The sequence below is a fragment of the Danio rerio genome, chromosome 14, assembly GCF_052040795.2.
Source record: "Danio rerio strain M-AB ecotype USA chromosome 14, GRCz13ab, whole genome shotgun sequence".
Taxonomy (NCBI): Eukaryota; Metazoa; Chordata; class Actinopteri; order Cypriniformes; family Danionidae; genus Danio; species Danio rerio.
Window position 1 is genome coordinate 57,082,501 of NC_141034.1, and position 15,979 is coordinate 57,098,479.

The window sequence follows — 15,979 nt, forward strand, 5'->3', positions numbered from 1 at the left end:
CGGTGTGCTCTTCTGCTGCTGTAGCCCATCCGCCTCAAGGTTGGACGTGTTGTGTGTTCAGAGATGCTCTTCTGCAGAGCTCGGTTGTATCGAGTGCTTATTTGAGTTACTGTTGCCTTTCTATCAGCTGGAGCCAGTCTGGCCATTCTCCTCTGACCTCTGGCCTCATCAACAAGGCATTTGCGCCCACAGAACTGCTGCTCACTGGATATTTCCTCTTTGTCGGAGCATTCTCTGTAAACTCTAGAGATGGTTGTGCGTGAAAATCCCAGTAGATCAGCAGTTTCTGAAATACTCAGAGCAGCCCGTCTGGCAGCAACAACCATGCCACGGTCAGAGTCACTTAAATCCCCTTTCTTCCCCATTCTGATGCTCGCTCTGAAATGCAGCATCTTGACCATGTCTACATGCCTAAATGCATTGAGCTGCTGCCATGTGATTGGCTGATTAGAAATGTGTTTGAACCAGCAGATGGACAGGTGTACCTAATAAAGTGGCCGGCAAGATTTTTTTTCATAGAAATTCTGACTTTTTTTCAGCAATATGAGGTTACTCAAATGAATAAACATATTTACCACGATTCATAGTATAAGTTACAGTAATGTAAAAGCACAGCGTGTTTCCCCCTGACTCTGCATAATAAAGCCGAACATCATCTGAAGCTAAAGAGCGGTGTACAGACTCACATGGTTGGTATTCCCTGAATCTGAATGGGTGTCGGGTGAACGATCCCCTTCTTCTTCAGTCCTTTCAGAATGGCTGCAAAAAGCATTAGCATCATTAGCATGAAGATGTAAATGTAAAAGAGGTGTGATGGCTGGATCTTTACCCTGAGGAAACTTCATCTCTCTGAAGCTCTTGATGGGAGCGGGAATGCCTTCTCCCTCCACCAGAATGTGGTATTTCTTCCTCACACGCTCATGTCGTACCGCCGGCATGCTCAGGATATACCGAGGAGCATTCCAGCTGAGGGAAAAATAAATCAGGATTCACTTGATGGTGTTTTATTATAAAAACACAAAGAGTTTAACATATTGGGGCCTGTACCATAAAGCTGGATTAGCTGGCTAACTAGATATATTTTAGTTTAAGCTGCATCTTTGGTTTTAGATGAAGGTAGCTAGGTTTTATTTGCTCTTTGTTGCCATAGTGACCTATGTTGTACAGCTAACCTGTTCTACAGTATGCTATTTTCTGTTTATATTATGTTTATATACTGCTTATGTTCAGGTTATGTTCCGATTCTGCACAGATTATTCTCAGGTTATGCTATGATTATGTTCAGGCTATTTTCATGTTCATGTTATTGTTATGTTATTGTTATGTTCTGCCTATGTTCAGATTATGCTCAGTTTATGTTTTAGTTATGCAATGATTAAGTTCAGGTTATTTTCTTGTTTGTGTTCTAGATATGTTCAAATTTAATTGTTAAGTTTTGATTATGTTCTGGTTATGTTCAGGTTATGTTCAGGTTATGTTCTGCTTATGTTCAGGTTATGTTCTGGTTATGTTCTGGTTATGTTCTGGTTATGTTCGGGTTATGTTCAGGTTATGTTCAGGTTATGTTCTGCTTGTGTTCAGGTTATGTTCTGGTTATGTTCTGGTTATGTTCTGGTTATGTTCTGGTTATGTTCTGGTTATGTTCGGGTTATGTTCGGGTTGTATTCAGGTTATGTTCGGGTTATGTTCAGGTTGTATTCGGATTATGTTCTGGTTATGTTCGGGTTATGTTCTGGTTATGTTCGGGTTATGTTCTGGTTATGTTCTGGTTATGTTCGGGTTATGTTCTGGTTATGTTCTGGTTATGTTCGGGTTATGTTCTGGTTATGTTGAGGTTAATTTCTGGCCATGTTCAGATTATGTTCAGAATATGCACATAATATTCTCAGGTTATGCTCTAATTATGTTCAAGTTATTTTCTTGTTCATGTTTCTGTTATGTTCTGGCTATGTTTAGATTATGCACAGATTATGCTCAGTTATGTTCTAGTTATGCTATGATTAAGTTCAGGTTATTTTCTTGTTTATGTTCTATATATGTTCAAGTTTTGTTGTTATGTTTTGATTGTGTGCAGGTTATGTTCAGGTTTTGTCCTGGTTATGTTCTGGCTATGTTCTAGCAATGTTCAGATTAATCACTGATTGTTCTCAGGTTAAGCTCTAGTTATGCTATGATTATGTTCAGGTGATTTTCTTGTTCATCTTTGTGTTATGTTCTTCTTATTTTCTGGCGATGTTCAGATTATGCTCAGTTATTTTCTAGTTATGTTCTGATTAACTTCAGGTTATGTTCTTGTTTATGTTCTGTTAATGTTTTAGATATGTTCGAGTTTTGTTGTTATATTTTGATTATTTTCAGGTCATGTTCTGGTTATGTTCATCTTTTGTTCTGGCTATGTTTAGATTATGATCAGATTATGCTCAGGTTATGTTCTAGTTATGCTATGATTAGGTTAAGGTTATTTTCTTGTTTATGTTCTGTTTATGTTCTAGATATGTTCAAGTTTTGTTGTTCTGTTCAGGTTATGTTCTGGTTATGTTCAGGTTATGTTCAGGCTATGTTAAGAGATCACAAACCAATATTCAACAAATCAGCTGTGAGCAAAGTGACAATAAAGCCACTGCCCCAGATTCTCTTGCTTCAAAGTTAAAGTAGCTGTATAGTAAAACACTTACAAGATTTTGATTTTAACAAATGATTATCTATTATGTTATATCTGTAATATAATTTGAATTTAATAACCATTTTTTTGTGTCAATAAATACAAATATGTTGATAGCTGCAATATAAATAACCTGTATCTTAAATAAGTAGATAATGCTTGAAAAAGACTACATCTGACCTTATATTTTAGAGTCTCTGTATATTTATGTATTATCATATGTACTTTACTTGCTTGAATAAATCATTTTTCATTTGTCTATCCTCTTTCATCTTGCTATATAAATGTTTTTAAATTTTATGTTCTTTAAAAATGTTTTAATATTATATTTTAAAAGTCAATCCCAGTATCTTTCTCTTTCGAGGCCTGTGATTGGCTGTTTGCTGCTGATGTCCTGCCTTTATTTGCATATGCTCATGAACTCAGGATTGAAGCCAGAATTAATATAGAAAGCTGATGATTCGATTCATGATAACAGCAAAACATGACTGCACTGTTTTGGTTTAGTCTAATCCTATAATCCTGAGTTTGTTAAGCCAGCATTATGGTACAGGCTCCGGAAAGTGCTGTATACGTCAACTCACCTTGTCTTTATTGGATCTTCATATGTGATTCCTTTGGCCATTTCCTTCACAGACATCAGGGCTGATAAAAATAACGATGCAGGTTTATGATGATATTTTTTTAACAACAGATATAAGAAATTCATAAACAGTACAGTGATCATTTACCTCTGCCTTCAGCCACACTCTCCAGAATCTTTTCCTCCTCCTTCAGCTGTTTCTCCTTGGCAGACTCCTTTCGAGCTATAATAATTAAAGAGTAGAGAATTAATAATGCATGATAATAATAACTCATGAAAAACTGTTGTTAAAAATAGTTCTGCAAATTTCCAATAAACAATGCATAATCTTAATTATTTATTCCATTCACATAATAAAATGTAATATTCAAAATAAAATCTCTTATTTGTATTTCTAGGTTTTATTTGCATCACGATTCCCTTTTTTTACACATAGGTTAAATAAAATATGTTATAAAAAAATGTTACTAATTGAACTTATTTCTCCTCACAGTGAAAGTTATGGATTTTAGCTATGACTTTTTCTATTTATATCAAAGGTATTTACACAACTTTGACCTGACAAATGCAATTATATTATACATATATATATATATATATATATATATATATATATATATATATATATATATATATATATATATATATATATATATATATATATATATATATATATATATATATTCAATTCAATTCAATTCAATTCAGCTTTATTTGTATAGCGCTTTTACAATGTAGATTGTGTTAAAGCAGCTTCACATAAATGGTCATAGTAACTGGAACAGTGTGGTTCAGGTTTTAGTGTTTAAGTTCAGTTCAGTTCAGTTCAGTTCAGTTTAGCTCAGTTCAGTGTGATTTAATCATTACTGAGAGTTCAAACACTGAAGAGCCATATATATATATATATATATATATATATATATATATATATATATATATATATATATATAAGTTAGTTTATTTACACATATTTATTATAGAACTATTTAAATGAATAAATTAGAAGTCATATAAATATCAATATATTAAAATAAATCATTATGATTTTTAATAATACAATTTAGAATGCAGTTTTAACTAGACAGTAAAGTTCGTCGAGACAAACTTTGAGGCTGGCTTGACAAAGCCTGTTGGTAATAGTTTATTTAGTTTAAAAACAGTTTGAAAAAGTATAAGTAGCATGTTATTAGCATGATTCTAGCATAGATTAGCAAGTTATTAGCATGAATTAGCATCTTATTAGTACGATTCTAGCATGGATTAGCATGTTATTAGCATGATTCTAGCACGATTTAGCATGTTACTAGCATAATTCTAGCATGAATTACTGTGTTATTAGCATGATTGTAGTAAAATTAGCATGTTACTAGTGTTTTTCTAGCATGAAGTAGCATGTTGTTAGCATGATTCTAGCATGAATTAGCATGTGCTAAGGTGTTGCTAGGTGGTTGCTAAGGTGTTGCTAGACGGTTGCTAGGGTGTCCTAAGTGGTTGCTAGGTGGTTCCTAAGGTGTTGCTAGGCGGTTGCTAGGGTGTTTTGAGTGGTTGCTAGGTGGTTGCTAAGGTGTTGCTAGGTGGTTGCTAGGGTGTCCTGAGTGGTTGCTAGGTGGTTGCTAAGGCGTTGCTAGGCAGTTGCTAGGGTGTTATGAGTGGTTGCTAGGTGGTTGCTAAGGTGTTGCTAGGCGGTTGTTAAGGTGTCCCAAGTGTTTGCTGGGTGGTTGCTAAGGTGTTGCTAGGTGGTTGCTAGGCGGTTGCTAGGGTAATTTGGGTGGTTGCTAGGCAGTTGCTAGGGTACCCTGGTTGGTTACTAGGCAAACCTCACATACATGCTTGATAAAACATTTATACTTAGTAAGCATTTCTAGCAAGTTACAGTACTTGGCTAGTCAATATTAGCATGTAGCTAATCACTGCTAGCATGTGTAGCATTTAGGAAGTTCCGTTTGCTAGCATGAGTCAAACGAGCCAATCGCCAAGTCTCTACGATGTTCTGATGCTGAGATATAGCTGTTGATGAATGGTTGCTAGGGTACTCTGTTTTGTTGCTATGGGCGAGGTTACAGAGTGCACTTGAATGTGGTTGGCTGTCTAAGTCAAATGAACCAACCCCCATGTCTCTATGACACTGCTATGCAAAGATATGCATCTTGGCCTATTTTAATGGAAGTCTATGGAATCAATTTGGGGGCGTGGCTTGTGAGCTTCATTATCATATTGACATGCTCATTGGTTGTCTGAGTCAGATGAGCCATCCCCCAAGTCAATAGGACACTGCTAAGCAAAGATATGCATGTTGGCCAGTTATTAACATGAGTCTAGTATGAATTAGCATGTTACTAGCATGATTCTTGTACAAATTAGCATGTCATTAGCATGTTTCCAGTATGAGTTAGCATGTCATTAGCATGATTAGCATATGAGTAGCATGTTGCTAGCATGATTGGCATGTCATTAGTATGTTAGAATTATAAGCATTTGATAGCACAGCTAATTACAGTCTATAGGCCAGTTGCTAGGGTGCAGTATGTGGTAGTTAGGGGTGTGGCTAGAAAGTTAAAAGCTCATCAGTTATTGGCAGATTGGTAGTTGGAGTTAAATGAGCTCAGTCATTAGTCTGTAGGACAGTCTGATGCAGAGTTATGAGCTCACAAAGTTTGATCCCATGTTAAGTCAATAAGAGTTTTTTGAATAGAAGTCTACGAGACAGTTGCTAGGGTGCAGTATGTGGTAGTTAGGGGTGTGGCTAGAAAGTTAAAAGGCCATCAGTGATTGGCTGCTGGCTAGACTGAGTTAAATGAGCTCAGCCATTAGTCTGTAAGACAGTCTGATGGAGAGTTATGAGCTTACAAAGTTTGATCCCATGTAAAGTCAATGAGAGACTTTGTAATGGAAGTCTATGGGACAGTTGCTAGGGTGCAGTATGTGGTAGTTAGGGGTGTGGCTAGAAAGTTTAAAGCTCATCAGTTATTGGTAGTTTGGTAGTCTGAGTTAAATGACCTCAGCCATTAGTCTGTAGGACAGTCTGATTCAGAGTTATGAGCTCACAAAGTTTGATCCCATGTTAAGTCAATGAGAGTCTTTTGAATGGAAGTCTATGGGACAGTTTCTAGGGTCCAAAAGTGGTTGCTAGGGCGTGGCTAGAAAGTTTAAAGGTGATCAGTCATTGGCAGTTTGATAGTCTGAGTTAAATGAGCCTGTTAGAAGTCTGTGCGACAGTCTGACGCAGAGTTACGAGGTCACAAAGTTTGGTCCAATGTTAAGTCTATGGGATTTTTCCGACAGTCCCGGGACGTTTTTCGGAAAACCGAAAGTCGGATCAGTCAGAGGAGATATAGCAACCCGAGTCAGAATAGTTCGGAGGTCTGGTGTGAGTTTGGTGGTAATAGCTTGAAAGCTCTAGGAGGAGATGCGTTTTGTTTTTTAGTCTCAGAAGAAGAAGAATAATAAGTTTATATAGCATATCAGTAGTCTGGCTTTGACAAGCCAGCCTAATTAAAAAATATGTTTTTTAAATCAAATTTTTAAAAGTGTCTAGTCAAAATTGTGTTCGCTCAATGCTGTGAAATGATGCATATAGCACAATTCAGTAATTCAGCATTTTTAGTGAACACTCAGTTTGCTATTGATGTACACATGGGTTCTTGTAATACTGTTGTACATTTGTTTCTGACAGTTGCTACCATAGAAATTAAACAAGCAATTGAGCACAGGCGAGAGCGTAAAGACCTTCTGCTTTCTCCTTGAGGTGCTGATGTTGGTCCAGCAGGCTGACATTAGATCGAGGACCCAGACCTTCATCCTCATCCTTCTGTTCTCCACCACTGTCCTTCTGCTCCTCCTCCGTCAGGCCTTTACCCCGCAGACGCATCACCTTCTGGAGCTGCACATCACACACACAAATATTACCCATAATCCCAGCGCCCAAAACCAGGATTCTCTTCCCTCATCCTCACACACAATAACTTTAAAATACTGTGCATTTCTGAGTGTGCCTCACACAGGTGAGTGGGCTTGACAAACCACCTGTAGAAACCCTCTTCTCTCCATATGCACCAGACACTTAAACTCCTTACCAGAAGAGAACTCAATAAGGAAAACAATGTTTACCAGTGAATGTGCCACACGTTCATGTTGTACTACTCGTTTTCTTCAACTATAAATATTTTACACAATATCTTGCACAATATTACTCTGTGTTATGTTAAATTACTTGTATTGTTGTGTGTTTAGTTAAGAATTTATAGTATGTGTATTATAGTTAGATTACCACTCCTGTGTGTTAGTTATGCATTGGTTTAAAATAGCTCTTAGGTTCAGTGTTGTGTTCATATTTATGATTGTGTTTATTTATGTAGCACCATGGGCCTGCAACCTTTAGTTCCACTGTATGTCCACAGATGTAGCTCAATGGCAATAACCTCAACATGAACTTGAATAAGGACTACTTTCTTACCATCTGCTGTTTTCTGATCTTGACAGGAACATACGGCACGTAGTCATCATCCTCCGATCCCTCAGAAGCAGACTTCTCCGAGTACACTCTCTGATGATCACAAACACACAGCATTATACACACAGACATTAAAAAAGGCACACTTAGTTTAAGTACCAATTCTCTCTCTTAACTAGTGACTGATTATCTGTGTACTATTAAGATACTGTCGGTTTATTAGTAGTTATAAAGTATGATCTTATTCTACATCTCTAATTCTACCAAATACCTAAACCCAACTACTATTATAACTGTTAATAAGCAGAAAACTAGGAGAATATTGAGCTGTTGATAGCATGAATTGTACCTTAAAGTAAAGAGATGAAGATAATTAAGAGACAACTTGAACACTCAATTATTTGCATTTATTGGCGCATTCGAGTCTGAATAAAATGATCATATTAATCAAACACTTAAAACTTCTCAGGAAATCGTCAAATGTTTTGTTGTTGTGACTGAAAATCAGGGTTAATCCTCCAAATGTCGTCTTAAAGTGAATTTAAACACGTCTGAAAAATCTCTAAATCACATTTTAACTAAGATTAAAATGAAAAACGTAATCAAGAGTTTACAGAACAAAGCAAAAACACAATTATAAAGCTATAAATTGTCTGAATGTTCATGTTATTGATTAGTTTTTTATATAGATGTTTGTTTTACATTCTTTTCCATCTTAAAGTGCCTTTACATTTACACTAAAGCAATGTTTATTCACTACCCAATACCTGAACCAACTCCTACCTTAATAACTATTAATATGCAGCTGATATGGAGTTTATTGAGCTAAAAGTCACAGTTAATGGTTTGTTAATAGCGTGAATTGTACCTTAAAATAAAATGATAAAAAATGATTAGGATAACTTCATTATTAGAGTTTATGAATAAACTTACGCATGAGTAAATAATCACATCCATTTTATTCTATCTTGATAACATTTGTGAAAACCTCTCAGGAAATGGTCAAATGTTGTTTTATTTTATTTGTCATGACTGAAAATCAGGGTTATTCATTCAAATGTCGTCTTATAGTGAATGTAAACACGTCTGAAAATCTCTAAATTATGTTTCTCGCTAAATTAAATGAAAAATGTAATCAGGAGTTTACAGAACAAACCAAAAACACAACTATAAACATAGAAAAAATCTCTAAATGTTCATGTTATTGATTAGTTTTTTATATAGATGTTTGTTTTACACTCTTTTCCATCTTAAAGTGCCTTTACATTTACACTAAAGCAATGTTTATTCACTACCCAACACCTAAACCAACTACTACCTTAATAACTATTAATATGCAGCTGATATGGAGTATATTGAGCTAAAAGTCACAGTTAATGGTTTGTTATTAGTGTGAATTGTACCTTAAAATAAAATGATAAAAAATGATTAGGATAACTTCATTATTAGAGTTTATGAATAAACTTACATATGAGTAAATAATCACATCCATTTTATTCTATCTTGATAACATTTGTGTAAAACCTCTCAGAAAATGGTCAAATGTTGTTTTATTTTATTTGTCATGACTGAAAATCAGGGTTAATCCTTCAAACGTCGTTTGAAAAAATCTCTAAATTATGTTTCTTGCTAAATTAAATGAAAAATGTAATCAAGTGTTTACAGAACAAACCAAAAACACAACTATAAACATAGAAAAATCTCTAAATGTTCATGTTATTGATTAGTTTTTTATATAGATGTTTGTTTTACACTCTTTTCCATCTTAAAGTACCTTTATATTTACACTAAAGCAATGTTTATTCACTACCCAATACCTGAACCTAATTACTACCTCAATAATGATTAATAAGCAGAAATTTGGGAGATTATTGGGATAAAATTCATCATGATTTATGGTTGGTTAATAACAACAATTGTATCTTAAAATAGAGTGATAAAAATAAGAGCTAACTAATTTAATTATTTGAGTAAAATAGTGATATTCTTTTATTTATTCTTTTATTCTACTCTGATTGTCTTGTGTAAAACCTCTCTGGATATAGTCAAATGTGTTTTACTTTATTTGTTGTGACTGAAAATCAGGGTTATTCCTCCAAATGTTGTCTTAAACTGAATTTAAACACGTCTGAAAAATCTCATAATTACATTTCTTACTATGAAAAATGTAATCAGGAACAAAGCAAAAACACAACTATAATGCTATAAATTGTCTAAATGTTCATATTATTGATTAGTTTTTTATATAGATGTTTGTTTTACATTCTTTTCCATCTTAAAGTACCTTTATATTTACACTAAAGCAATGTTTATTCACTACTTAAAGCTAACTACAACCTTAATAATTAATAATATGCAGCTGATAAGGAGTTTATTAAGCTAAAATCACAGTTAATGGTTTGTTAATAGCGTGAATTGTACCATAAAATAAAATTATAAAATAATTAAGAGATTAATAGAGTATTAGAGTAAAATGATCATATTCATTTTACACTACTTTGACAGCACATGTGTAAAACCTCTCAAGAAATGGTTAAATGTTGTTTTATTTTATTTGTCGTGACTAAAAATCAGGGTTAATCCTCCAATTGTCGACTTAAAGTGAATGTAAACACGACTGAAAAATCCCTGAATTACATTTTAAAATAAAAATGAAATTAAAAATGTAAACAGGAGTTTACAGAACAAAGCAAAAACACAACTATAGACCTATAAATTGTCTGAATGTTCATATTATTGATTAGTTTTTTATATAGATGTTTGTTTTACACTCTTTTCCATCTTAAAGTACCTTTATATTTACACTAAAGCAATGTTTATTCACTACCCAATACCTGAACCAACTACTACCTTAATAATTAATAATATGCAGCTGATAAGGAGTTTATTGAACTGAAAGTCACAGTTAATGGTTTGTTAATAGCGTGAATTGTACCTTAAATAAAATGATAAAATAATTAAGAGATTATCAGAGTATATGAGTAAAATGATAGACGATTCATTTTACACTACTTTGATAGCACTTGTGTAAAACCTCTCATGAAATGGTTAAATGTTGTTTTATTTTATTTGTTATGACTAAAAATCAAGGTTAATCCTCCAAATGTCGACTTAAAGTGAATGTAAACACTAAATTACATTTTAAAGTAAAGAGTTTACAGAACAAGCAAAAACCACAACTATAGACCTATAAATTGTCTGAATGTTCATAGTATTGATTTTTTTATATAGATGTTTGTTTTACATTCTTTTCCATTTAATGTACCTTTATATTTACAATAAAGCAATGTTTATTCACTACCCAACACCTAAACCAACTACTACCATAATTACTTTTAATATACGGTACAAAAACACAGCTATATACAACTAGAAACCCTCTAAATGTTCATAATGTTTCATTTGTTTCACTCTTTCCATCACAAATTAACGTTACCCTTGTATTTACATTAACGTTAAAGCGATATATACACAATCAATGTAAACTTTAGTTTAGAATCAAATTAATCGAAAACATGAACAGTAATTCGCTTACTCCACACATCTACCTCGTTATAAATACTGCTAAAAAGTGTTTTATTCGATATACACACTGTGATCATTATTAAAAACATATAATAATAGAGATCACGAATGTTTGTGAGTCTGCTGCTGGATTAAGATGTGTCTATTTAACGTTACACGTTAGCAAAACTCACCTTTTTGGCTCGGTTTTCCGTTTCCATGATGCTCGACGAGATTGTCTTGAAAATGATAAATGATTGATGATATTTTAGAAGAATAAATGTCACATTACACAACGACGTCAAGCATTGTTTATACTAGCCAGCATGCTAACCGCTACCGCAGCGGAAAAGTGACGTTCGGGGTACGTAAACTACGGCGGCCCGCAGGGGACTAAACCAAACGAACTGACAGTATTCGGCAGAAAGTCAACTAAATGTGAAGAGTTGTGCAGATATTTTAATGTTTGTTTTTGTTCTAAATGTATTAGACTTTCAAACAGAATAAGAAAATTAGCAGTACCCATCCACTATTGATTATACAGGGCACAGAAGTGAACGCTAATCATATTATGTAACCCAGTTAATAACGCGTTTAAAAAACAAACTCACTCTAAACTACTATTAAAATTAGTAAATGATGCACTTCTCACATTTATCCTTACCGTTAAAATTTATGACTTTTACACTGCAAAACATGCTTTACTTCTTTTTCTTTTCGTCTTGTTTCTAGTCCAGTTATTAAAAAAAATCTTTAATCAAGAAGCATTTTCTAGACCAGCAAAATAAAGCCTTGTGTTATAAACAATGTGCCAAAATAAAGTGAGTTTTTCCTTGAAACAAGCTAAATAATCTGCCAGTGAGGTCAGTAAAATAATCTTGTTTTTCTTTGTAACAGTAGATCATTTTGCTGAGCTTATTGTCGGATTATTTTGCTTGTTTTATGGAGAAACTCGCTTCATTTTGACTCCATATTTATGAAAACAAGACTATACTGTTTGCTTGTCAGAAAATTCATATTGATTTAAGAATTTTTAGGCCTTTGGACTAGAAACAGGACAAAAAATGTAAGTATTTTAAGTATGTTTTGTACTTAAGTATGTAAGCATGTTTTTGCAGCGTGAAGATTAAATGAACATTTAATATTAAAATATGTTTATCTGTACAGTTGAAGTCTGAATTATTCGCCGTGTTTATTTTCCCCCCAATTTCTGTTTAACGGAGAGAAGATTTCCCAGCACATTTCTAATCATAATAGTTTTAATAATTCATCTCTAATAACTGATTTATTTTATCTGTCATGATGACAGTAAATAATATTAGACTAAATATTCTTCAAGACACTAGTATTCAGCTTAAAGTGACATTTAAAGGCTTCACTAGGGTAATTAGGGTAACTAGGCAGGTTAGGGTAATTCGGCAAGTCATTGTTTAGTGATGGTTTGTTCTTTAGACAATTGAAAAAATGTATATCGCTTAAAGGGGCTAATAAAACTGACCTTAAAATGGTTTAAAAAAATAAAAACTGCTTTTATTGTAGCCGAAATAAAACAAAGACTTTCTCCATAAGAACAAATATAATCAGACACACTGTGAACATTTCCTGAATCTGTTCAACATCATTTGGGAAATATTTAAAAATAAAAAATATTCAAAGGGGTGGAGGGGGGAAAAATTCTGACCTCAGCTGTATATCAGAATGGGTGTAGGTTAAAAGGTTTCATATCGTGCATCTCTAATTACAAGAAATATTTTAGACACACAGCTAAAATGCTTTTATTACTTTGAGTTTTTGTGTCTTGTTTCAAGAATAGCACTAAAGGAGGTCGAGCCTTCTCATTTATGGCTCCTAAACACTGGAATAGCCTTCCTGATAATGTCCGAGGCTCAGACACACTCTCAGTTCAACACTAGATTAAAGACTTATCTGTTTAGTAAAGCATACACGAGATGATCCCAAGGTCTCCATAATCCTGGACCAGGCCGTATCCTGAGCAGCTGCTGTGGTGGTCATGGAGGAGTGGAGAGCATGAGACTGATTCCTGTGATGCTCCAGGAACAGATGAGTCTTCACTGAGGTCCAGCATTCTCCAGCACCTAGACTGGAGCTCTGCACAAGACATTTGGCCAGCGGAGAAATGGTTGTGCACAACTGAGCCTGGTTTCTCTCCAGGTTTTTTATTCTTCACTTTCGTCAATTGGTGAAGTTTGTTCCTCTCCGCTGTCGCCACTGGCTTATATGGTTCGGGATCTGTGGAGCTGCGCATGGATTGATTTGCTCTTCAGTGTTTGGACTCTCAGCAGTGATTATTAAACCACACTGAACTAAGCTAAACTGAACTGAGCTTAAAAACTGAAAACTGACACTGTTCACATTCACTATAATCTTCTGTTAAGCTGCTTTGACACAATCGACATTGTAAAAGCGCTATACAAATAAAGATGAATTAAACTGAATAATAACAATCTAAATCAGGGGTTTTCAAACTGTGGGTTGCACAGTGAACAAAGGTGGGTCACATAGCTGCAGCTGTATTTACATTGCGGTGAATCAAAACCAGTACGATTGACGGCAATAACTCAAAAACCTCTTACCCTAAAAACATCTAGTGTGTTTCCCTTCAAAAAGACTAAGCTGGTGATGTTTCACAGCTGTCTTTTTCTTTTTTTTCGCTCGACATTACGAGCACTGCTCCGTTTGAGCACTCGCAATCTGCGTTTAGCTGGGAGAGCTCGCGCAGAGCGGTGCTCTCAGTAAGGGACCGTCGGAAAAGTGCTTTTTCTTGTTTTGTTTTGTTTGCTCCGTCCTGCGTGTTTTATTTTAAACACTACTAATTTTCTCTTAAATGAGCACAAACAGTTACTAAAGTAGTGGAATGCTTCATTATAGATCTGTGCATTTTTACATGAACACCTCTGTTATCAAGCAAAACACAATGAGAGATTCATCTGCTGCTCTTCACTGAATAGCTATAGTAACTTTAATCAATATGCGAATACAATTAAAGGTGAAGTAGATTTTATAGATTTATTTAATTTCTGGATAGGCCATTGATTTTAATAGGCTAAACCTTTTATTTTATTGTCAATATTTTCTAATGTTTGCTTTGTATTCTATCATTTGAAGCTATGTGTTGTCCCATATTTTTTACATCCCAACGTTGACAGATTGCTAATCATTAAATAGCTATAGTGCTATCTGTTAATGTTATGGAAGGGCATAGATGTTATGGAAAATAGTAATATTATTGTAACTACCCCCATCATTCCTTCCTCAAGCAAATGTGTAAATATTAGATCTATTCAGCGATAACGTTAATTGCATTGGCATATTTATCTGACGTTTTCCCAGCTTGTAGTAGTTGATCAAAAAGCGATTTAGTTTCTTATGACTACACTAGCAGTGGAATTTACTAAATTTCCAGTTACTCACTGAAGCTAAGCAGGGCTGAGCCTGGTCAGTATCTGGATGGGAGACCACTAGGGAACACTAGGTTGCTGTTGGAAGTGGTGTTAGTGAGGCCAGCAGGGGGCGCTCAACCTGTGGTCTGTGTGAGTCCTAATGCCCCAGTAAAAGTGAAGGGGACACTACACTGTCAGTGGGCGCCGTCTTTCGGATGAGACGTTAAACTGAGGTTCTGACTCTCTGTAGTCATTAAAAATCCCATGGCACTTCTCGTGAAAGAGCAGGGGTGTAACCCCGGTGTCCTGGCCAAAGTCCCTCTATCGGCCCTTGCGATCATGACCTCCCAATCATCCCCTTCCACCGAATTGGCTCCATCACTGTCTCTCCACTCCACCAATAGCTGGTGTGTGGTGAGCACACTGGCGCCGTTGTCCTGTGGCTGCCGGAGCATCATCCAAGTGGAGCTGCACACTGGTGGTGGTGTGGAGAGACCCCCCCTCATGATTGTGAAGTGCTTTGGGTGTACGGCCATACACAATAAATGCGCTATATAAATACACATTACATTACAGCGATGTGACGGGGCTTGATCATAATCAAGGGGCTTGATCAAAGGTTGATCATATTCTCTTCTGAAAAAAGACGAGGATCTTTTTCAACAAAAAAATGACCACAGTTACAGCCAGCATCCCACAAAAAGCACTTCCAGCCTCATTTTGTGCATATCAAATCGCAAAATCCAAAAAGCCGCACACCATATATTTTTGACTGCTTTGAATGGAGACATTGTTTAACCCATTTTTCCATTTTAAAATATCATGCTGGGTCTTGAGATTGAATCACTTGCCTAGGTGGGTCGCGGAATAAAAAAGTTTGGGAATCCCTGACCTAAATGACTCCTTTCCCCTCTAAAGGAATTAAAATGTAAGACTGTTATTTATGACTAAAAACGATTGATGATATTCTCTCATCTACACGCTCTTCTGTTCAATAAATGTCTTAAAATCCGATATCAACATACACAAGTTCAAAAATCAAACACGACACTTTACGCTTTGTTTTTGTTTGTTTTTTTCAAAACTGTCATGTTTTAATCTTTCGGCATGAAAGATCTTCACAGTATCAAAAGTGAATAATAATAATAATAATAATTATAATAAAAAAACAACAAAATAAAACAGAAAGCCAACATACACTTGGCCATTGATGGTATAGTATAAATCTACATTCCAAATGTTTAAGATAATGTTTTCTAGCTGAATATAACCTGGATAGAGTCAAAGATGTCGGAGAAGGGAAGAAAAACGAAACAAAAACATCTCAAGAATCCTTCAAGGGGGATTTAGTCTAGCACAAACCCAGAGACCAACATCAT

The 15,979-nt window shown here is 35.0% G+C and overlaps 1 protein-coding gene across 1 annotated transcript in view; it reads right to left on the reverse strand.

Moving 5' to 3' along the window:
- The window catches only part of ddx41 (DEAD (Asp-Glu-Ala-Asp) box polypeptide 41), a 26,282-nt gene extending 14,727 nt beyond the window's left edge, over nucleotides 1-11,555 (reverse strand). Inside the window, exons 1-7 of the mRNA NM_001440901.1 lie at nucleotides 11,394-11,555; nucleotides 7,699-7,788; nucleotides 6,972-7,125; nucleotides 3,394-3,468; nucleotides 3,247-3,307; nucleotides 830-966; nucleotides 687-759 (exon numbers count right to left, since the gene is read on the reverse strand). Of these exons, the coding sequence (NP_001427830.1) occupies nucleotides 687-759; nucleotides 830-966; nucleotides 3,247-3,307; nucleotides 3,394-3,468; nucleotides 6,972-7,125; nucleotides 7,699-7,788; nucleotides 11,394-11,420 (617 nt within the window). The 5' untranslated portion in view covers nucleotides 11,421-11,555. The remainder of the gene's footprint in view (nucleotides 1-686; nucleotides 760-829; nucleotides 967-3,246; nucleotides 3,308-3,393; nucleotides 3,469-6,971; nucleotides 7,126-7,698; nucleotides 7,789-11,393) is intronic.
- Between the last annotated feature and the right edge of the window lie 4,424 nt (nucleotides 11,556-15,979).